Genomic DNA, 21,763 nt, shown 5'->3' on the forward strand with positions numbered 1-21,763 from the left:
GCTGCTTGCCTTTCACGAGTGAGAAACAGACTGACTCCCCGTGGCCCGGTTTCCAGTGGCGGTCATCATCACCTCTCTTCCAGCTCCTCAACCTCTCCCCATCCTCATTCCGATCAACAACATTTACTGAGTTCCCTGGATTCAGATCATGCACTAGGCCTTTGGGGAACAGTCAATCAATCTGTGAGTGGCTACTGACACTGCTGCTATCAGAAGCAGTGAGGCTCAGTGGAAAGAGTGAGGGCTTTGGAGTCAGAGGTCATGGGTTCAAATTCTGCCTCCACCAATTGTCAGCTCTGTGACTTTGGGCAAGTCACTTAACTTCTCTGGGCCTCAGATACCGCATCTGTAAAATGGGGATGAAGACTGTGAGCCCCCCGTGGGACACTCTGATCACCTTGTAACCTCCCCAGTGTTTAGAACAGTGCTTTGCACATAGTAAGCGCTTAATAAATGCCATCATTATTATTATTATTACTGACTGCAAAGCACTGTACTAAGCACTTGGGAGAGTACAAGGAGTAAGTTACATGGTGCCTGCCCTCAAAGGGGAGATGGATGATAACAAGGTACAATCTCTGCCTTTAAGGGCATTTCAGTCTAATTGGAGAGACAAGAAGACAAGAGAGGAGAGGTACCAGTGATAAGCCCAAGGGATCAGGCAAAAGAGCCAACATGATCATTTCTGAGAGGTAGAGGAGATGACATAACCAGGAAGTTGGGAGGATAAAAACCCTCTTGGAAGGGGTGCTTTTATTGTCATCCTTTGTGTGTGAAGATGATGTTACTGAGGAAGATGTGGGTTCAGAGTGGCTGAAGAGGCCAAAGCAGGATTGACAATCCAAGACACACCATTATGCACAAAGATGCCCTAGTTCCTCACTGTGCTTATGGGTTTAATGTATTTGTTCAATGCTTATAACCTGCTAGGCCTGGTACTAAACTCTGGATTGGATTCAATATGGAATAGATTTAGTCCCTGACCCATGTAGGGTTCACCGTCAAATGGGAAGGGAGAACAGGCATTGAATCCTCATTTTACAGATGAGGAAACAGAGGCATAGAGCAGCTAAATTACTTGAATACCTGGGATTAGCATCCAGGTCCTCAGATTCCCAGGCCCAAGCTCTTTCCTCTTACCCATGCTGCTTCTCCAGTTTGAAGCAAGGCTGTATGAAGAGCCTGGCATGATTTTCCTTTGGAGCTCTTAATGCCTCAAGCCTCTCACAGCTTTTTCTCAAGAAGAACCACTCCTTTCCTGGTTATAGTGTACCAAGCCCTTCTTCCTCCTGCTGTTGTCTCCCAGTTTCCAGTTGAGATGCTCCACTATCTGAAGCTGCACTCACTGTAACCTTGTAGCATTTCCTCTGCCTCGGTCAGTCAGTGAGATGCAGCATGGCCTAGTGGAAAGTATGGGCCTGGAAGTCATCCAGGCTCTGTCACTTGTCTGCTCTGTGACCTTGGGCAAGTAACTTTTAACTTCTCTGTGCTTCAGTTACCTCATCTGTAAAATGGGGATTAAGACTGGGAACTCTATGTGGGACAGGGACTAAGTGCAACCTGGATTATCTCTTCCTCTTGATGGTAAGCGTGTTGTGGGCAGGGAACATGTCTACCACCTCTGTTGTACTGTACTCCCATGAATGGTTAGTAAAGTGCTCTGCATATAGTGAGTGCTCAATAAATATGGTTGATTGATTGATCTACCCCAGTACCAGAGAAGCAGCGTGGCTCAGTGGAAAAGAGCACGGGCTTTGGAGTCAGAGGTCATGGGTTCAAATCCCGGCTCTGCCACTTGTCAGCTGTGTGACTTTGGGCAAGTCACTTAACTTCTCTGTACCTCAGTTCCCTCATCTGTAAAATGGGGATGAAGACTGTGAGCCCCACGTGGGACAACCTCATGACCTTGTATCCCCCAGCGCTTAGAACAGTGCTTTGCACATAGTAAGCGCTTAATAAAATGCCATTATTATTATTATTATTATTATCTACTAGTACAGTACCTGGCAAATAGTAAGCACTTAAATACCACTACAGGAAAAAAAAAAAAGAAACGGACTTGAGCGCTTGAAATCTGCCGTCACCTTCCTTCCTGCATCTACACTAGCCAGATAGCCTTTTGCCTCTTCTAGCAAGTCCTAAGAACAATAATACCTTGAATACCTTGAATACCTTGAATTTATTTAGCACTTATTATGTTTTCAAAGCCCTTTCACATCAATTATCTATTGCCATTCTTCTTTTTTTTTTATGTCTTAGCCAGGAGACTAGAGGTCTCCCTTCTGCATTGTCTGTGCACTTGGGTCTCTAACCCTTAAGCACTTTGATACTCATCAATGGTACTTATTGAGTGCTTACTATGTGCAGAGCACTGTATTCATCCCCCATCCAGCCCCACAGCATTTATGTGTATGTCTCTTTAACCCTTTACCCTATCTGTATTTTAATATATATCTCCTCCGCTACATTAAAGCTCCTTGTGGGAAGGGATCATGTCTTCCAACTCTATTGTATTGAACTCTCCCAAGTGCTTGGTACAGTGCTCTACACACAGCGAGCACCCAATAAATACTGTTGGTTGATTGATGCCCGGGAAGGTATTCTTACATGGTTTTCTTTAAGCAAACTGAGCTGGCTGGATCACTGATGAGTCAGAAATGTCAGCATTTTTGTTCTCATGTTCTGTGTCTCTTCTCCCACTGCAACCTCCAGTCTGTGCCTAGGTGTAATGAACCACCTGGTCTTGGAAAGCAGGGATCTCAGAAGTGGAATTTGTGGCAACAAGTTGGACATGTGCTTAATACAGTACACTGCATGCACCCTGTGGGAGCTACTACAGACAGCTTAGAGAAGCAGCGTGGCTTGGTGTCAAGAGACTTCAGAATCAGAGGTCATGGGTTCTAATCCCAGCTCCACCACTTGTCTGCTGTGTGACCTTGGACAAGTCACCTAACTTCTCTGATTCTCAGTTATCTCATCTGTAAAATGTGGATTAAGACTGTGAGCCCCACATGGGACAACCTTGTATCTTCCCCAGTATTTAGAACAGTACTTGGTTCACAGTAAGTGCTTAACAAATTGTTTTGTTGTCTGTCTTCCCCATCTAGACTGTGAGCCCACTGTTAGGCAGGGACCATCTCTATGTGTTGCCGACTTGTACTTCCCAAGCACTTAGTACAGTGCTCTGCATACAGCAAATGCTCAATAAATATGACTGAATGAATCATCAATCGTATTTATTGAGCGCTTACTGTGTGCAGAGCACTGTACTAAGCGCTTGGGAAGTACAAGTTGGCTTGGGAAGTACAAGTTGGATGAATGAATTATTGTCATATAATAATTATATACCCTCTGCAGACCAGAGAAAGTGCTCCACCCAGCAGCTCTCATCCACCTTTCATGGTCCCCACATGGATGCCACCTCCCCACCCCCACAGAGCTTGCTAGAGAGCACCCTCTCCCAACATTCCTGGGCACTCTCCCCTGACACTGCTGGGTGCTGCCCCTGCTCCAGCACTTGCCTATGTGACTGTGAGCATGTTAAATTCTCTGTACCTCAGTCTCCTCATCTGTAAAATGGAGACTCAGTATCTATTCTCCCTCCCCCCACTTAAAACATTCAATGCTTGGCCCTTGATAAGTGCTTATCAATTAATGCCATCATTATTAGGGGTTGGCCTGACCCTCATTAACTGAGTGACCCATTTCAGTACAGTTTCTTAAGAAAAACAGCCACTCACAAATTCAGGATTCAGTTGTGGTTAAATAAAAAGGTTTGTGTGGAAAAATAATAAGATCGACTGCGGTACATGGTGCTGTGTGTGTCAGAGTGATGTCTCACCCGCCTGCCAGTGGGCCTGGAGGCTATCCAACTGGTGCCTCACTGGCAACATATAGGCACACAGTAAGCGCTCAATAAATAAGATAGAATTAATGAATGAATGACAGGAGGTGGCTGCTTGGAGCAGTTAAAACAAGGGTAGGAAGGAGCCAGGAAGCTGCTGGCTTCAGATAACTCCAACTAGGGGAATTTATATCCACGAGGTTTCCCATCTGAAAGGCAGCCAGCCACAAAACCTGACCCTGTCAACAGAAGGTGTCACTTCAGCTGGTGCCAATAGAGGCAGTCCTTGAACTTTGGACAGTCAGCTTCTGAAAACTTCCCTAGCAATAATCATAGTATTTATTGAGTGTCCACTGGCTACAATTCATTCTAAGAGCCTTGTCCTGAAAACTCTGTCTTAGTATCAATCAATGATATTTATTGAGCACTTACTGTGTACAGAACATTGTATTAAGTGCTTGGAAGAATACAATACAGTAGAGTTAGTAGATATATTCCCTGCCCACAGCAAACTTACAGTCTAGAGAGTCTACCTTCAAGGCATCTCTACTTGGATGTCCTCCTGTTACCTCAAACTTAAAATGTTTGAAACAGAACTTCTAATCTTCCCACCCAAAACCTGTCCTCCCCCTAACATTCCCATCATTGTAAAAGGCACCACCATCCTTCTTGTCCACAAGCTCATGACCTTGGCATAATCCTTGACGTAGTCAATCCACCACTAAATCCTGTCAGTTCGACCTTCACAACATCTACAAAACATTCAGGCCGTGTTTCTCCACTCCTCAAGATCTTTCAGTGGTTGCCCATCCACCTCGAGATCAAACAAAAACTCCTCACCATTGGCTTTAAAGCACTCAATTACCTTGCCCCCTCTAACCTCACCTCTCTACTTTCCTACTACAACGCAGCCCATACACTTTGCTCATCTAACACTAATCAATCAATCAATCTTATTTATTGAGCACTTTGTGCAGAGCACTGTACTAAGCGCTTGGGAAGTACAAGTTGGCACTTTCTTGGCACTAATCTTTTCAAAGTACCTCAATCTCATCTATCTCACTGCCAACATCTCACCCACATCCTGCCTCAGGCCTGCAACTCACTCTCTCCTCAAATCCTACAGACAATTACTCTCTCCCCTTTCAAAACCTCATTGGAGGCACATCTCCTCCAAGAGGTCTTCCCTGACTAAGCCCTCCTTTCCTCTTCTCCCTCTCCCTTCTGCTTTACCCTGACTTGTTCCCTTCATTCATCCCCCCTCCCGGCCCTATAGCGCTTATGTCCATATCTGTAATGTATTTATATTAATGTCTGTCTTCCCCTTCTAGACTACAAGCTCACTGTGGTCAGGGATTGTGTCTGTTCACTGTTATACTCTCCCAAGTGTTTAGCACAGTGCTCTACACAAAGTGCTCAACAACTATGATTTAATGAATGAACAGTAGTTAACCGACTCACTGTGCCTTGTTCTCATCTTGCCCACAGCTGACCTCTTGCTGCTTCCTGTTTGGAACTCCCATTTGTATGGTATTTGTTAAACACATACTATGTCCCAGGCAATGTACTCAACGTTTGGGTAGATACATGCTAATCAGCTTGGACACAGTCAATGTCCCACATGGGGCTCACAGTCTAATTCACCATTTTATAGATGAGGTAACTGAGGCCCAAGGTCACACAGCAGACAAGTGGTGGAGCTGGGATTATGACCCAGGTCCTTCCGACTCCCTGGCCCATGTTCTATCTACTAGGTGAAATTGCTTCTCAACTCCCTTCTCCTTCTCACCTGGCAGACCACAATTCTCTCCATCTTTGAACTCTTTCTGAAATCACATCTCCTTCAGGAGGCCTTTCCCAATTAATTTCTAATCTCTTCACTTCATATACCCCCAAATGCCATTTCAGTATTTCCATGCTACCTAACCCTTTGAGTTCTCTTAAACCCGAGCACATATGTACACATGTTTGTTCTATGTCTTCCTCCTATTTGTAATTTATTGTAAAGTCTATCTCTCCAGCTAGATTGTAAGATCCTTGAAGGCATGGATTATGTCTACTAATTCTATTATACTCTTCCAAATACTTAGTACAGTGTTTTGCACAGGGCAGGTGCCCATCACAGCCCTTTAATTGATAGTAATGCCATTTCAGTGCCCACTGGAAGAAATATACTCTAGAAAGTGTCTGGTAAGTACAGTACAAGTTATTCATTCATTCATTCATTCAATCGTATTTATTAAGCGCTTACTGTGTGCAGAGTACTGTACTAAGTGCTTGGGAAGTACAAGTTGGCAACATATAGAGACAGTTCATACTCAACAATGGGCTCACAGTCTAGAAGGGGAAGACAGACAACAAAACAAAACATGTGGATAGGTGTCAAGTCGTCAGAACAAAATGAATTAAAGCAAAATGCACATGATTAACAAAATAAATAGAATAGTAAATATGTACAAGTAAAATAGAGTAATAAATCTGTACAAACATATATACAGGCGCTGTGTGGAGGGGAAGGAGGTAGGGTGGGGGGATGGGGAGGATGAGAGGAAAAAGGGGGCTCATTATGGGAAGGTCTCTTGGAGGAGGTGAGCTCTCAGTAGGGGAAGGGAGGAAGAGACCTAGCTTGGCGGATGTGTGGAGGGAGGGCATTCCAGGCCAGGGGGAGGATGTGGGCTGGGGGTCGATGGTGGGACAGGCGAGAACAAGGTACAGTGAACAGGTTAGCAGCAGAGGAGCAGAGGGTGCAGGCTGGGGTGGAGAAGGACAGAAGGGGGGTGAGGTAGGAGGGGGCGGGGTGATGGAGAGCCTTGAAGCCAAGAGTGAGGAGTTTTTGTTTGATGCGTAAGTTGACCAGCAGCCACTGGAGATTTTTAAGGAAAGGAGTAACATGCCCAGAATGTTTCAGCACAAAGATGATCCGGGCAGCAGCATGAAGTATAGACTGAAGTGGGGAGAGACAAGAGAATGGGAGATCAAAGAGGAGGCTGTTGCAGTAATCCACTCGGGATAATCAATCAATCAGTCACATTTATTGAGCACTTACTGTGTGCAGAGCACTGTATTAAGTGCTTGGGAAGTACAAGTTGGCAACATATAGAGACAGTCCCTACCCAACAGTGGGCTCACAGTCTAGAAGGGGGAAACAGAGAACAAAATAAAACATATTAACAAAATAAAATAAATAGAATAGATATGTACAGGTAAAATAAATAAATAGAGTAATAAATACGTACAAACATATATACATATATACAGGTGCTGTGGGGAAGGGAAGGAGGTAAGGCAGGGGGGATGGAGATGGGAAGAAGGGGGAGAGGAAGGAGGGGGCTCAGTCTGGGAAGGCCTCCTGGAGGAGGTGAGCTCTCAGTAGGGCCTTGAAGGGAGGAAGAGAGTTAGCTTGGTGGATGTGCGGAGGGAGGGCATTCCAGGCCAGGAGGATGATGTGGGCCAGGGATCGACGGTGGGACAGGGGAGAATGAGGCACGGTGAGGAGATTAGTGGCAGAGGAGAGGAGGGTGCAGGCTGGGCTGTAGAAGAAGAGAAGGGAGGTGAGATAGGAGGGGGTGAGGTGATGGAGAGCCTTGAAGCCGAGGGTGAGGAGTTTCTGCCTGATGCATAGGTTGATAGGTAGTCACTGGAGATTTTTGAGGAGGGGAGTAACATGCCTAGAGCATTTCTGGACAAAGGCAATCCGGGCAGTGGCGTGAAGTATGGATTGAAGTGGGGAGAGACAAGAGGATGGGAGATTGGAGAGGAGGCTGATACAGTAGTCCAGACGGAACAGGATAAGAGCTTGAACGAGCAGGGTAGCAGTTTGGATGGAGAGGAAAGGGTAGATCTTGACAATGTTGTGGAGTTGAGACCTGCAGGTTTTGGTGACGGCTTGGATGTGAGGGGTGAACGAGAGAGCGGAGTCTTGGATGACACCAAGGTTGCGGGCTTGTGAGACGGGAAGGATGGTAGTGCCGTCAACTGTGATAGGAAAGTCAGGGAGAGATCAGGGTTTGGGAGGGAAGACAAGGAGTTCAGTCTTGGACATGTTAAGTTTTAGGTGGCCGGCAGACATCCAGATGGAGATGTCCTGAAGGCAGGAGGAGATGTGAGCCTGGAGGGAGGGGGAGAGAGCAGGGGCAGAGATGTAGATTTGGGTGTCATCAGCGTAGAGATGACAGTTGAAGCCGTGGGAGTGAATGAGGTCACCAAGGGAGTGAGTGTAGATCGAGAACAGAAGGGGACCAAGAACTGAACCTTGAGGAACCCCCACAGTAAGGGGATGGGAGGGGGAGGAGGAGCCTGCAAAAGAGACTGAGAATGAACTACCAGAGAGATAAGAGGAAAACCAGGAGAGGGCAGAGTCTGTGAAGCCAAGGTTGGATAGCGTGTTGAGGAGAAGGGGGTGGTCCACAGTGTCGAAGGCAGCTGAGAGGTCGAGGCAGATTAGGATAGAGTATGAGCCATTGGATTTGGCAAGCAGGAGGTCATTGGTGACCTTTGAGAGGGCAGTTTCCATGGAATGTAGGGGACAGAAGCCAGACTAGAGGGGGTCGAGGAGAGAGTTGGTGTTGAGGAATTCGAGGCAGCGCATGTAGATGACTCATTCCAGGAGTTTGTAAAGGAATGGTAGGAGGGAGATGGGGTGATAACTAGAAGGTGAGGTGGGGTCAAGAGAGGGCTTTTTAGGATGGGAGAGACATGGGCATGTTTGAAGGCAAAGGGGAAGGAACCAGTGGAGAGTGAGTGGTTGAAGATGGAAGTTAAGGAGGGGAGAAGGGACGGAGCAAGAGATTTCATGAGATGAGAGGGAATGGGGTCAGAAGCACGGGTGGCCAGAGTAGCACTTGAGAGGAGGGAGGAGAGCTCCTCTGAGGATACTGCTGGGAAGGATGGGAGAGTAGCAGAGAGTGTTGAGAGCCGGGGGGTTGGAGAAGGGTGGGGAGTGATAAGATGAGAGATTGAACCAGAAAGGCAGCGGTTTGGATGGAGAGGAAAGGGCAGATCTTGGCAATACTGTGGAGGTGAGACCGGCAAGTTTTGGTGACAGATTGGATGTGAGAGGTGAACAAGAGAGTGGAGTCGAGGATGATCCCAAGGCTGCGGGCTTGTGAGGTGGGAAGGATGGCAGTGCTGTCTGCAGTGACAGAAAAGTCAGGGAGAGCACAGGCTTTGGGAGAAAAGTAGTTCATTCTTGGAGATACTGAGTTTTAGATGGCAGGCAAACATCTGCCTTAAGGAACTCCCCACAAGGAGCTTATGCTCTACTTGGGGAGAAAGACACAGAAACATTCATAAACAGTAAAATCAGACTAAATGAAGTTGTATTTTCAATTTAATAAATGTATAAACACAAGTGCTGAAGAAGAGCATTAGTAAAAATGGTAATATTTGTGGTGTTATTTGTTAAGTGCTTACTATGAACCAAGAATTTTGCTAGCTAAATAATAATAATAATGGCATTTATTAAGTGCTTACTATATGCAAAGCCCTGTTCTAAGCGCTGGGGAGGTTACAAGGTGATCAGGTTGTCCCAAAGGGGCTCACAGTCTTAATCCCCATTTTACAGATGAGGTAACTGAGGCCCAGAGAAGTTAAGTGACTTGCCCAAAGTCGCAAAGCTGACAAGTGTGACAAGTGGCAGAGCCAGAATTTGAACCCATGACCTCTGACTCCAAAGTCCGTGCTCTTTCCATTGAGCCATGCTGCTTCTCTACAGATACAATCCTTATTCCAGAAGAGGCTCATCGTTTAAAGGTAGGGAGAGCAGGTTTTGAAGCCCCATTGTACAGATGAGGAAACAAAGGCACAGAGGCTTTAATTGACTTGCCCAAGGTCATACAGCAGGCAAGTGGAAGAGCCAGGATTAGAACCCAGGTCTTCTGACTCCCAGGTCTAACTGCAAGAGGTACCTGAAAGGTCGATAAGATTTGAGATGCTGATAATTAGCAGAGGGAGGTTTGTTGGAGGAGGTGGGATGTTAAAAGGTCTTTGAAGATGTGAAGGATTGAGATCTGGTGGATTTGGTGGGGAGGCACAACTTGAGCAGAGGGTCAATTTCCACAAGGGAAGAAGACAGGCAGCCAGAAGGTGGGCTTGTGGGAAAGCAAAGAATGCTGGGGAGCAGAGGGGTAGGTGAGGAGAGCTGATAAATAAGGAGGAACAACCTAGTGGAGAACCTTGAAGTCAGTAGAAATGAATCTCTTTTTTACGGTATTTATGAAACGCTTACTATGTATCCAACACTGTTCTAAGTGCTTGGGGGTATATACAAGTGAATAGGTTGGACCTAGTGCCTGTCCCACATAGGGCTCACAGTCTAAGTAGAGGGAGAACAGGAGAAATGAGGCACAGAAAAGCTAAGTGACTTGCCCAAGATCACACACCAAGCTATCGGCAGAGCCGCAATTAGAACCCAGGTTCTCTGACTTCCAGACCCATGCTCTTTCCTTTAGGCTTTGTTTGAATCTTTGCTTGATTAGAGGAATATGGGCAACGACTGGAGGATTTTCAGGAGAAAGGAGATATGTGCTGAGTAACATTTCAGAAAGATAACTGGGCAGTCAATCAGTCAAATGTATTTATTGAGCACTTACTTTGTGCTGAGCACTGTACTAAGCACTTGGGAAAGTACAATACAACAATGTAACAGACACATTCCCTGCCAAGTTAACACTTTAGAGGGGAAAACAGAAAACAGACATTAATATAAATAAATTACAGATATGTACATAAGTGCTGTGGGGCTGGGAGGGGGATGAATAAAGGGAGCAAGTCAGGGAGACACAGAGAGGAGTGGGAGAAGAGGAAGGCAGGGCTTAGTCAGGGAAGACCTCCTGGAGGAGATGTGACTTCAATAAGACTTTGAAGAAGTGGGCGAGGGGAAGTTATTATCTGTAGGATATGAGGAGGGTGTGTGTTCCAGGCTAGAGGAAGGACATGGGCGAGGTGTTGGTGGCGATATAGATGAGATCGAGATGCAGTGAGGTTAGCATTAGATGAGAAGTGTGTGAGTTGGGTAATAGTAGGAGAAGTAGGGCAGCAGGGTGGAGTGCAGATTGGAGCTGGGAGAGAGAGGGGGCAGAGAGAGCAGTGAGGAGGCAGAAGCAATCATACAACAGGGATACAATGAAAGCTTGGACCAGGGTAGTTATCATGTGTGTGAAGAGAAAAGGGCAGAACTGCAAGAGAATATCAAGTTTGTGACTTTACAGTCACAGGAAGGATAGTGGGGTTATCAGTGGAAGAGAGAAAGGTCGGTGGAGGGGAGACCTTAGGAGAGAGGATGAGAAGTTCCATTTTGGGACATGTTAAATATTATGTTGGAATAAATTTTACAATAAGAATAATGTTATCAATAAGATATTGTTCCTGATTCTTAAGTGCTTAGTACAGTGCTCTGCACTAAGCCCTAAATAAATACCATTGATTGCCTTAATTAGGGATGAGCAATATAAGTATATTAATGCATCTTTGAGTCAGAGAGGTTGTACAATACAGTATTCATTCAAGCAAACTTTTCCTTCACTAGAAGTCAAATGGGCCAGTTGACCCCTCCCTAATGGACTAAGGTAAAGCCCCTCTCTTCCATCCTCTTTAAACTTCCTCCCTGTTCTCTCCCAGCCACTTCAGCTCTTAAAATTATGTTCCCATTTCCCCTCAGCTCCCATGCATCCTCCCCCATCTCTCCACAGTCCATACCCCCAGAGATTATACCGTCAAGCTGAATCTGGGCAGCTTCCAGGAGATGGACTTTCACAGTCTGGTTGGCAACCCCAGAAATCGAGAAACTCCGTCATTTGCAGGCCTAAGCCTAAGCATCAGAAAAAGTCGATTCATCTGGGCTCAGCAGCAGTGGCATGGGAAAGAGTCAAAGGCAGATGATCAAAACATTGATCAAAGACAAGGGCAAAGACTCAAATTTTTACTGTGTGGAAGAAGGTATTGGTAAACCACTTCTGTATCTCTACCAAGAAAACTCTGCAGATACAGATACCAGAAGGACCTTAGGGCAGAGGTTGGGACATTCTGAAAAGGGTGTGTCCATGGAGTTGCTATGAGTTGGAAATGACTTGACAGCATTGAAGAGATTAATAATAATAATAAAATAACATTTGTTAAGAACATATTATGTGGCAAGTACTGTACTAAGCCTGGGGTAGATACAAGATGATCAGGTCAGACACAGTCGCTTTTTTTAATGGAATTTTTAAATCGATAGTATTTATTGAGCACTTACCATGTATGGTACTAAGCTCTTGCACAAAACATCAGAATTAGCAGACGTTCCCTATTCTTAATGAGCTTACACTCTATAGGGCGAATGCTTACTATGTACCAGGCACTGTACTGAGCCTTGGGGTACATACAAGATAATCAAGTTGGACACAATCTGTATCCCACATAGGTCTCACAGTCTTAATTCCCAGTTTGCAGATGAGATACCTGAGGCACAGAGAAGTTAAGGAACTTACCCAGGGTCACACAGCAGACATGGTGAAGCCAGGATTAGAGCTCAGGTCCTTCTGATTCCCAGGCCATTGCTTTAACCATTAGACCACAGTGCTTTCTTTCTTCATTTCTAAAGGAATGTTGTTTGTACTAAGGACTCCTCCTCACCAATTTGCTTTGGAAGATTTGGAATATGATGAAAATAAAGAGATTTCCACAGTAAAAGGAAGCTAGGGATGATAAAAATTACCCCAACCTGATGTAGTAGAATTAAGCTGGGGAGCAAATTGTTTTTAAAGTTTCTTTAAGGAATCCATTTATGATAGAAAACTGATCTACAAGCTGAAGCTGGCATGATGTCACTTTGGACCATGGTCACCACTAGCCTGGTCAAGAGGAAGTTGGTAAAATCAGAGACTTAGAGTTGAATCAATTAATAGTATTTATTGAGTGCTTACTGTGTACAGAACACTGTACTAAGCGCTTCGGAGAGTACAATATAACAGAGTTGGTAGACACATTGCCTGCCCACAATGAGCTTGCAGTCTAGAGAGGGAGAGGTTGAATCCATCATTTTTATTGAACACTTACTGTGTGCAGAGAACTTTTCAAAGCACTTGGGAGACTACAATATAACCGAGTTGGTAGACAGGTTACCAGCCCACAGTTAATTTACAGTCTGGGATGTTCAGAGGTCCTTTGGCTCCATCTTCTTCATATGAATCCAGGGTGCCAGTTTAAGGAAGGAAGGTGTAATCTTCTCTAAGTCTCTGGTTGACACTCAAATCCCAAAGCAAATACAGATCAATCAATTAAAGGTATTTACTGAGTACCTACTGTGTATAGAGCACTGTAGTAAAGGCTTGGGAAAGTAATAATAATAACAATGGTATTTGTTAAGGGCTTAATACGTGCAAGGCACTGTTCTAAGCACTGGGGTGGATATTCATTCATCCAATCATATTTATTGAGCACTTACTGTGTGCAGAGCACTGTACTAAGTACTTGGAAAGTACAATAGAGCAAAAGAGGGACAACTGCTGCCACAGTGGGCTCACATTCTAAAGCAGGGGAGACAGACATCAGCACAAGAGGCATCAATATAAGTAGACTATAGACATATACATATGTGCTTTGGGGAGGGGAGAAGGGGGAAGTGCAAAGGGAGTGAGTTGTGGTGACACAGAAGGGAAGAGGAGCTGAGGAAAAGTATGGCTTACTCTGGTAAGGCCTCTTGAATGAGGTGCACCTTCAGTAGGGCTTTGAAGTGGGGAAGGGCATTTGTCTGGTGGATCTGATGAGGGAGAATGTTCCAGGCCAGAGGTAGGACATGGGCCATGGGTCGGCAGTGAGACAGGTGAGATCGAAGCACAGTGAGAAGGTTAGAATGAGAGGAGCGGAGTGCGTGGGCTGAGATATACAAGGGGAGAAAGGAGGTGAGGTAGCAGGGGGCAAGGTGATGGAGAGCTTTAAAGACAATAGTGAGGAGCTTTTGTTTGATATGGAGGTGGTTAGGCAACCATTGGAGGTTTTTGAGGAGGGGGGTTTCATGCCCTGAACATTTCTGTAGAAAGATAATCTGGGCAGCAGAGTGAAGTATGGACTGAAGGGGGGAGAGGCAGGAGGTTGGAAAGTCAGAAAGGAGATTGATGAAGCAATACAGTCGGGATAGGATGAGTGATATAAGCAAATCGGGTTGAACACAGTCCCTTCCCCACACAGGGCTCACAGTCTCAATCCCCATTTTACAAATGAGAGCAAGAATCAATCAATCAATCAATCAATCAATCAATCATATTTATTGAGCGCTTACTATGTGCAGAGCACTGTACTAAGCACTTGGGAAGTACAAATTGGCAACACATAGAGACAGTCCCTACCCAACAGTGGGCTCACAGTCTAAAAGGGGGAGACAGAGAACAGAACCAAACATACCAACAAAATAAAATAAATAGGATAGAAATGTACAAGTAAAATAAATAAACAAATAAATAAATAAATAAATAAATAGAGTAATAAATATGTACAACCATATATACATATATACAGGTGCTGTGGGGAAGGGAAGGAGGTAAGATGGGGGGATGGAGAGGGGGACGAGGGGGAGAGGAGGGAAGGGGCTCAGTCTGGGAAGGCCTCCTGGAGGAGGTGAGCTCTCAGCAGGGCCTTGAAGGGAGGAAGAGAGCTAGCTTGGCAGAGGGGCAGAGGGAGGGCATTCCAGGCCCGGGGGATGACGTGGGCCGGGGGTCGACGGCGGGACAGGCGAGAAGGAGGTACAGTGAGGAGATTAGCGGTGGAGGAGCGGAGGTTGCGGGCTGGGCAGTAGAAGGAGTGAAGGGAGGTGAGGTAGGAGGGGGCGAGGTGATGGAGAGCCTTGAAGCCCAGGGTGAGGAGTTTCTGCCTGATGTGCAGATTGATTGGTAGCCACTGGAGATTTTTGAGGAGGGGAGTAATATGCCCAGAGCATTTCTGGACAAAGATAATCCGGGCAGCAGCATGAAGTATGGATTGAAGTGGAGAGAGACACGAGGATGGGAGATCAGAGAGAAGGCTGGTGCAGTAGTCCAGACGGGATAGGATGAGAGAAGTGAAGTGATTTGCCCAGGGTCACACAGCAGACAAGTGGTGGATTAGAACCCATGATCTTCTGACTCCCGGACCCGTGCTCTATCCACTAGGCCATGCTGCTTATGCAAAAGAGTTGATAGGTGTGATCCCTGCCCACAAGGAGCTCACAGTTCATGAGCAAAGTTGTTGTGTTGCAATAGGAGATCAGCAATATTAGGTAGGAGAACTGAGAGTGTTTTAAAGCCGAAGGTAGGGAGTTTATGTTTGGTGCAGAGGTAGATGGGCAATCATTGGACATTTCTGAGGAGTGGGGAAATAAAGACTGAACATTTTGAAAAAACACCTGGGGAGCAGAGTGAAGTATGAATTGGAGAGGGGAGAAGTGGGAGGCAGGAAAGTGTGGATTGGAGAGGGGATAAATGGGAGGCAGGGAAGTCAGCGAGGAGGCTGATGCAGTAGTCAAGGCAGGAAATGATGAGTTCGGGGTTCACCTTTGCAGCAGTCTGGATCGAGAGGGAAAGGACAGACTCAAGAGATGTTGTGAAGTTGGAACTGACAGGATTCCATGATAGATTTGATGTGTGTGTGAATGGCGGAGATGAGTGGAGGATAATGCCAAGGATACAAGTTAATGAGATAGGGACAAGGGTGGTGGTGTCTAGAGTGATAGGTGAGTCAGGGGGAGAACAAGGTTTGAGTGGGATGATGAGAAGTTCTATTTCTATTTTATGTTAAGTTTAAAGATGTTGGTGGGACATCCAAGTAAAGATGTCCTGAAGGCAATAGCAGATGAGAAGGAGAGAGGTCAGGGCTGGAGAGGAAGATTTGAGAATCATCTATATAGAGATGGTAGTTGAAGCCACGGGAGTGAAAGAGTTTTCCTAGGGATTGGGTAGAGATGGAGAATAGAAGGGGACCCAGAACTGAACCTTGAGGGACTCCCACACAGTTAGAGTGTGGGAGGCGGAGCCTGTAGAAGAGACCAAGAAGACATGCTCAGAGATATGAGAAGAACCAGAAGAGGGCATTGTCAGTGAAGCTAAGGTTGGATAATGTTTCCAGGAGAAGGGGGTAGTCCACAGTATCAAAGGCTGCCGAAAGGTCAAAGAAGATTAGGGTAAAATAGTGGGTAGAATTTGAAAGGAGGCGAAAAATTTCATCTATCTGGCCAGTAACCCATTTCCCACACTCTCCCTCTAGCCTGGAACTGCCTCTTCCCCTATATATGCCAGATCACCGTTCTCTCCACCTTTAAAGCCTTTTTAAAGGGCACATCTTCTCCAAGAGGCACTCAGTAAATACCACTGATAGATACTCCTGGGATGGATGAGAGAATCAAAGAGCAGGAGGAAGGCACTATATATGATAGAAACTCCTTACCGTCAGCTTTAAAGCCCTCAATCAGCTTGCCCCATCCTATCTTGCCTCTCTGATTTCCTATTATAACTCAGCCCACACACTTCGTTCCATTAACCTGCTCACTTCACCTTGATCTCATCTATCTTGCTGCCTATCCCTTGACCACATCCTCCATCCTCCCTCTGAGCTGAAAATTCTTCCCCCTTCATATATGACACATCACCACTCTCCCCACCCTCAAAACCCTCAAAAAAATCACATCTCCTCCAAAAGGCCTTCTGATTTGTCTATTCATTTGGATCTGTATCCTTTAAGCACATGATAATCACCCCACTCTCGGCCCCACAACACTTATTTATAAATGTGGAATTTAGTTTACTGACCGTCTTCCCAATCAATCTATTAATCAAACCCCCTCTAGATTATAAGCTCTTTTTGGACAGGGAACAAATCTACCAACTCTATTATATTGTACTCTCGCAAACACTTAGTACAGTGCTTTGAACACAGTAAGAGCTCAATAAATATGATTGACTGAAATAAACACCATTAATTGATTGAGGAGCAGGGGAGAGTTTAGGGAAATCATGCCTAATGGTTTTGATGAAGTACGTGGCTGGGTCATTAAGGGTAAGAGAAAGCAGGGAGGTCGGGGGAAGGGAGTAGTAAATCTGAAACCGCTGTCACAGGCAGTGAGCATGAGCATCAGTAAGGATGAAGAAGATCTGTTGCCTAGCGGACGATAGGCCAAAAGTAAAGCAAATGACGATGAATTTAAGTTGGCAAGGTCAGCATAATGTCTAGATATCTGCCAACAGTGCTCCAAAGCTCATGAACAAGAGCAGAGGAAGTAAAATGTGGAGGTGATCCATGGCTGTGAATTAGTGGTACGAGATCAGTGGAGGCTTAGGACAACATGGGAATTGAGTTGAGAGGGCAGTGTTGAAGGTGAGGATTTGTATGTCAGGAGACAGTAGGTTGGGTATGGAGACCAGATGTTCGTAAACATAAGATGGCCCAAACCAAAGTTTGAATCTATTAGCAGACTAGGAATCCAAGGCAGGATGGGTTATTTTGAGGTTGGAAAATAGAAGTAATCAGCAGATCTTGACTCTGTGTTCAATCAATCATATTCATTGAGTGCTTACTGTGTGCAGAGCACTGTACTAAGCGCTTGGGAAGTACAAGTTGGCAACATATAGAGACGGTCCCTACCCAACAGTGGGCTCACAGTCTAGAAGGGGGAGACAGAGAACAAAACAAAACATATTAACAAAATAAAATAAATAGGATAGATATGTGCAAGTAAAATAGAGTAATAAATATATACAAACATATATACATATATACAGGTGCTGCGGGGAAGGGAAGGAGGTAAGGCGGGGGAGATGGGGGAAGGAGGGGGAGAGGAAGGAGGGGGCTCAGTCTGGGAAGGCCTCCTGGAGGAGGTGAGCTCTCAGTAGGGCCTTGAAGGGAGGAAGAGAGCTAGCTTGGTGGATGTGGGGAGGGAGGGCATTCCAGGCCAGGGGGATGACATGGGCCGGGGGTCGACGGCAGGACAGGCGAGAATGAGGCACGGTGAGGAGATTAGTGGCAGAGGAGTGGAGGGTGCAGGCTGGGCTGTAGAAGGAGAGAAGGGAGGTGAGGTAGGAGGGGGCGAGGTGATGGAGAGCCTTGAAGCCAAAGGTGAGGAGTTTCTGCCTGATATGCTCCATCATTGTGGGACTGAATCTCATATATTGGATTGTTTAGTCAAATTTAGATGGACAAAGATGTCTTCTTACCCAGATTATCTGAGCCAGAGACATCGAGGCCCTAGTGCTTGAGAATCATTTTGGGGAAAAAAATGTCAATTACACGGTCCCGGATCTGCTTTGTCTTTACACCATAGACTAAGGGGTTCAAGGCAGGAGGTACCAAAAGGTAAATGCTGGCAATGATAGTGTGGATATAGGCGGGGACCTTTCTGCCTATGCGGTGGGTCAGGAAGCTGAAAAGTGCAGGCAGGTAGGAGAGGAGGATAGCACAGACATGAGCGATGCAGGTGCTCAGGGCTTTAGAGCGGGCCTCCTTAGAAGAGAGTCGGAAGACAGCCTGGAGGATCTTGAGGTAGGACCCGGCGATGAGGCCCAGATCCACCACCATCACTGAGAGTGCCACACAGATGCCATAGACCCGGTTGACAAGGGTATCGGAGCAGGCCAGTTTCACCAAAGCCATGTGTTCACAGTAGCTGTGCTGGATGACATTTTGGGTGCAGTACGTCAACCTCTTGATGAGGACTGGGCACGGAAGGACCATGAGGATTCCTCGGGTTGCCCCAATCAGCCCCATCTTGATCACCACACGATTGGTCAAGATATTGGAATAGCGCAGAGGATAGCAGATGGCGATGTATCGGTCAAAGGCCATGGAAAGGAGGAGGGCGGACTCAATGATGGAGAAGGTGTGGATGAAGTACATCTGGGTCAAGCAGGAGTCAAAGTCAATACCATGGGCATGCCACCAGAAGATGCTGAGCATCTTGGGGGCCGTAGAAGAAGAGATAGCCATGTCATTGAAAGCCAGCATGCACAGGAAGAAATACATGGGCTGGTGGAGGCTTGACTCAGTCTTGATCATGAGGACAAGGAGGCAGTTCCCCAACAAGGTCAAGATGTAAATGAAGCAGACAGGAAAGCCGAACCAGACATGGAAGCGTCCCAGGTTGGGAATGCCAACAAGGAATAAGGAAGGGAAGCCAAAGTCTGAGATGTTTTCCACCATTGCACACTACCCCATGGATCTTAATCTCAGTTTCAGAGAATCTTGTGAGATGCTGTCCTGAGGAGAGTGAAGAACAAAGATAATGGTGTAGGGAAACAGGAAGTGATGTAATGTGTTGGTGCACAATAGTCAGAGAAAAATGTTTGAGTTTTTAATTGAGCTCCTCTTTCCAAGATATTCATTTATTCATTCAATCCTATTTATTGAGCACTTACTGTGTGCTGTACACTGTACTAAGCGCTTGAAAAGTACACTTCAGCAAGAGAGAGACAATCCTTACCCAACAATGGGCTCACAGTCTAGAAGGGGAAGATAGACAAAAACAACCAAAACAAGTAGACAGGTGTCAATACCAACAGAATAAATAGAATTATAGCTATGTCACATCATTAATAAAATAGAGTAATAAATATGTACAAATATACACAAGTGCTGTGGGGAGGGGAGGGGGGGGGAAGGAGGGGGAGGGTCGAGGAGGGGAGGAGGAGGAGAAGAAAAGGGGGCTCAGTGTGAGAAAGCCTCCTGGAGGAGGTGAGCTCTCAGTAGGGCTTTCAAGGGAGGAAGAGAGCTAGTTTGGTGGATGTTTGGAGAGAAGACATTCCAGGCCAGAGGTAGGACATGAGCCAGGGGTCGACAGCAGGACAGGCCAGAACAATGCACAGTGAGGAGGTTAGCGGCAGAGGAGTGGAGTGTGCGGGCTGGGCTGTACGTAGAAGGAGAGAAGGGAGGTGAGGTAGGAGGGGGCGAGGTGATGGAGAGTTTTGAAGCCAAGAATGAAGAGCTTTTTCTTGATTCTCAAGTTGATAGGCAACCACTGGAGATTTTTGAGGAGGTGAGTGACATGCCCAGAGGGTTTCTGTACAAGGATAATCTGGGCAGCAGAATGAAGTATAGACTGAAGTGGGGAGAGACAGGAGGATGGGAGATCAGAGAGGAAGCTGATGCAGTAATCCAGTTGGGATAGGATGAGAGATTGAACCAGCAAGGTAACAGTTTGGATGGAGAGGAAAGGGCGGATCTTGGCAATGTTGTGGAGGTAAGACCGGCAGGTTTTAGTGATGGATTGGATGTGTGGGGTGAATGAGAGAGTGGAGCCAGGATGACACCAAGGTTACGGGCTTGTGAGACGGGAAGGATGGTAGTGCCGTCTGCAGTGATGGAAAAGTCAGGGAGAGGACAGGGTTTGGGTGGGAAGATAAGAAGCTCAGTCTTGGACATAAATATTTTACCCTATGCATAATATATCAATCAGTGGTATTTATTGAGCACTTATGTGCAGAGCACTGCATAATACAATTGAGTTGGTAGACACGTTCCCTACCCACATCAAGATTACAGTCTAGAGAACTGGAAGAGTAATAGGAGTAGTAATAATAATAGTGGTACTTGTCAAATGCTTACTATGTGCTTGGAGCACAATATTAAATGTTGGGTTAGATATAAGACAATCGGATCCAACACAGTGCTTGTCCCACATGGGGCTCATGGTCTACGGGGAAGGAAGGACAGGTATCTTAGCCCCATTTTGCAGATGAAGAAACAGTCACAGAGAAGTTAAGTCACTTACCCAAGGTCACACAACAAGCAAGTGGAAGGACGCAGATTAGAACCTAGGTCTCCTGACTCCAGGTTATGTGCTCAAAGGGCCTCATTAATGATCCCTTTAACCACTTTTGGTCATTCTCTGGACCCTTTCCTGTCCCTCCCCTTCCTTTTTAAAAGTAAATTGATCAAAACTGAATACAGTATTCTAATAAAAATTGGTCCTTTACAAAACGGAAGGAACTCTTTCCAAACCCTTGCAGGTGGTACTTCTACTGATTTGTTTCAGAATTAAGTTGGCTTTGTTAATAACGTTCTTAAATTCAGCTTGCAGAGTACAGCTTTGACTACTGTACCTAGCCAACCTTTATACATCCTATGCTGAGCAAACCATTTTTAACCCTTCTATGCTATTTTTGTGGATCCATTTTCCCCAATATGCATGCATACCCCAATCCAGTCTGGAGTCAGCAGGTTATCAGAGGCACAGGCCTTCACTGATAATAATTATAACAATAGTATTTCTAAAGTGCTAAGTGTTAGGCACTGTACTAAGAGCTGGGGTACACAGCAGAAGGAAGCAGCAGAAAAGTGGCAGAGCTGGAATTAGAACCCAGCTCCTACTGACACTCAGGCTTGTGCTCTAGGCCACTAGGCAACCCTGTTCCTCTCATTATTACTAAAGAATGCTCCTCACCTGGGAAGGCAAAAATCCTAGGAACTCTGGTGGCTCTGATTGCTAAAGTCCTCTCTTTCCTATGGGCCTTCTAGTTCCCCCATATGGAAAAACTAGTCCCTCGAGAGAGGAGAAAACCTTCCTTTAGCATGATCAATTCTGGAGCTGTGAGCTCTATCTGGCTCTAATCAAATATAATTATTGAGTGCCTTTTTATAGTATTTGTTAAGCACTTACTCTGTGCCAGGCACAGGCCCAACTCTGCCATCTGGTTCCACATGGAGCTCACAGTATCAGTAGGAGGGAGAACAGGTATTGAATCCCCATTTTGCAGATGAGGTAACTGTGGCACAGATACGTGATTTGCTCAATGTCACACAGAAGACAAGTGGCGGAGTGGTGGAGAAGCCGTGTGGCTTATTGGAAAGAGCATGGGCTTGGGAGTCACAGGTGGTGAGTTCTAATGCCAGCTCCACCATTTGTCAACAGTGTGACTTTGGGCAAGCCACTTAACTTCTCTGTGCCTTAGTTATCTCATCTGCAAAATGGGAATTAAGACTATG

General features: G+C 45.8%; 1 protein-coding gene across 1 annotated transcript; it reads right to left on the reverse strand.

Moving 5' to 3' along the window:
* Positions 1-18,031: 18,031 nt before the first annotated feature.
* On the reverse strand, positions 18,032-18,982 carry LOC119939210 (putative olfactory receptor 52P1). The gene has a single exon (XM_038759067.1). The coding sequence runs from the start codon at positions 18,980-18,982 to the stop codon at positions 18,032-18,034; it is 951 nt and encodes a 316-aa protein (XP_038614995.1).
* Positions 18,983-21,763: the final 2,781 nt, after the last annotated feature.

This window comes from Tachyglossus aculeatus, chromosome 2, assembly GCF_015852505.1.
Source record: "Tachyglossus aculeatus isolate mTacAcu1 chromosome 2, mTacAcu1.pri, whole genome shotgun sequence".
Lineage (NCBI taxonomy): Eukaryota > Metazoa > Chordata > Mammalia > Monotremata > Tachyglossidae > Tachyglossus > Tachyglossus aculeatus.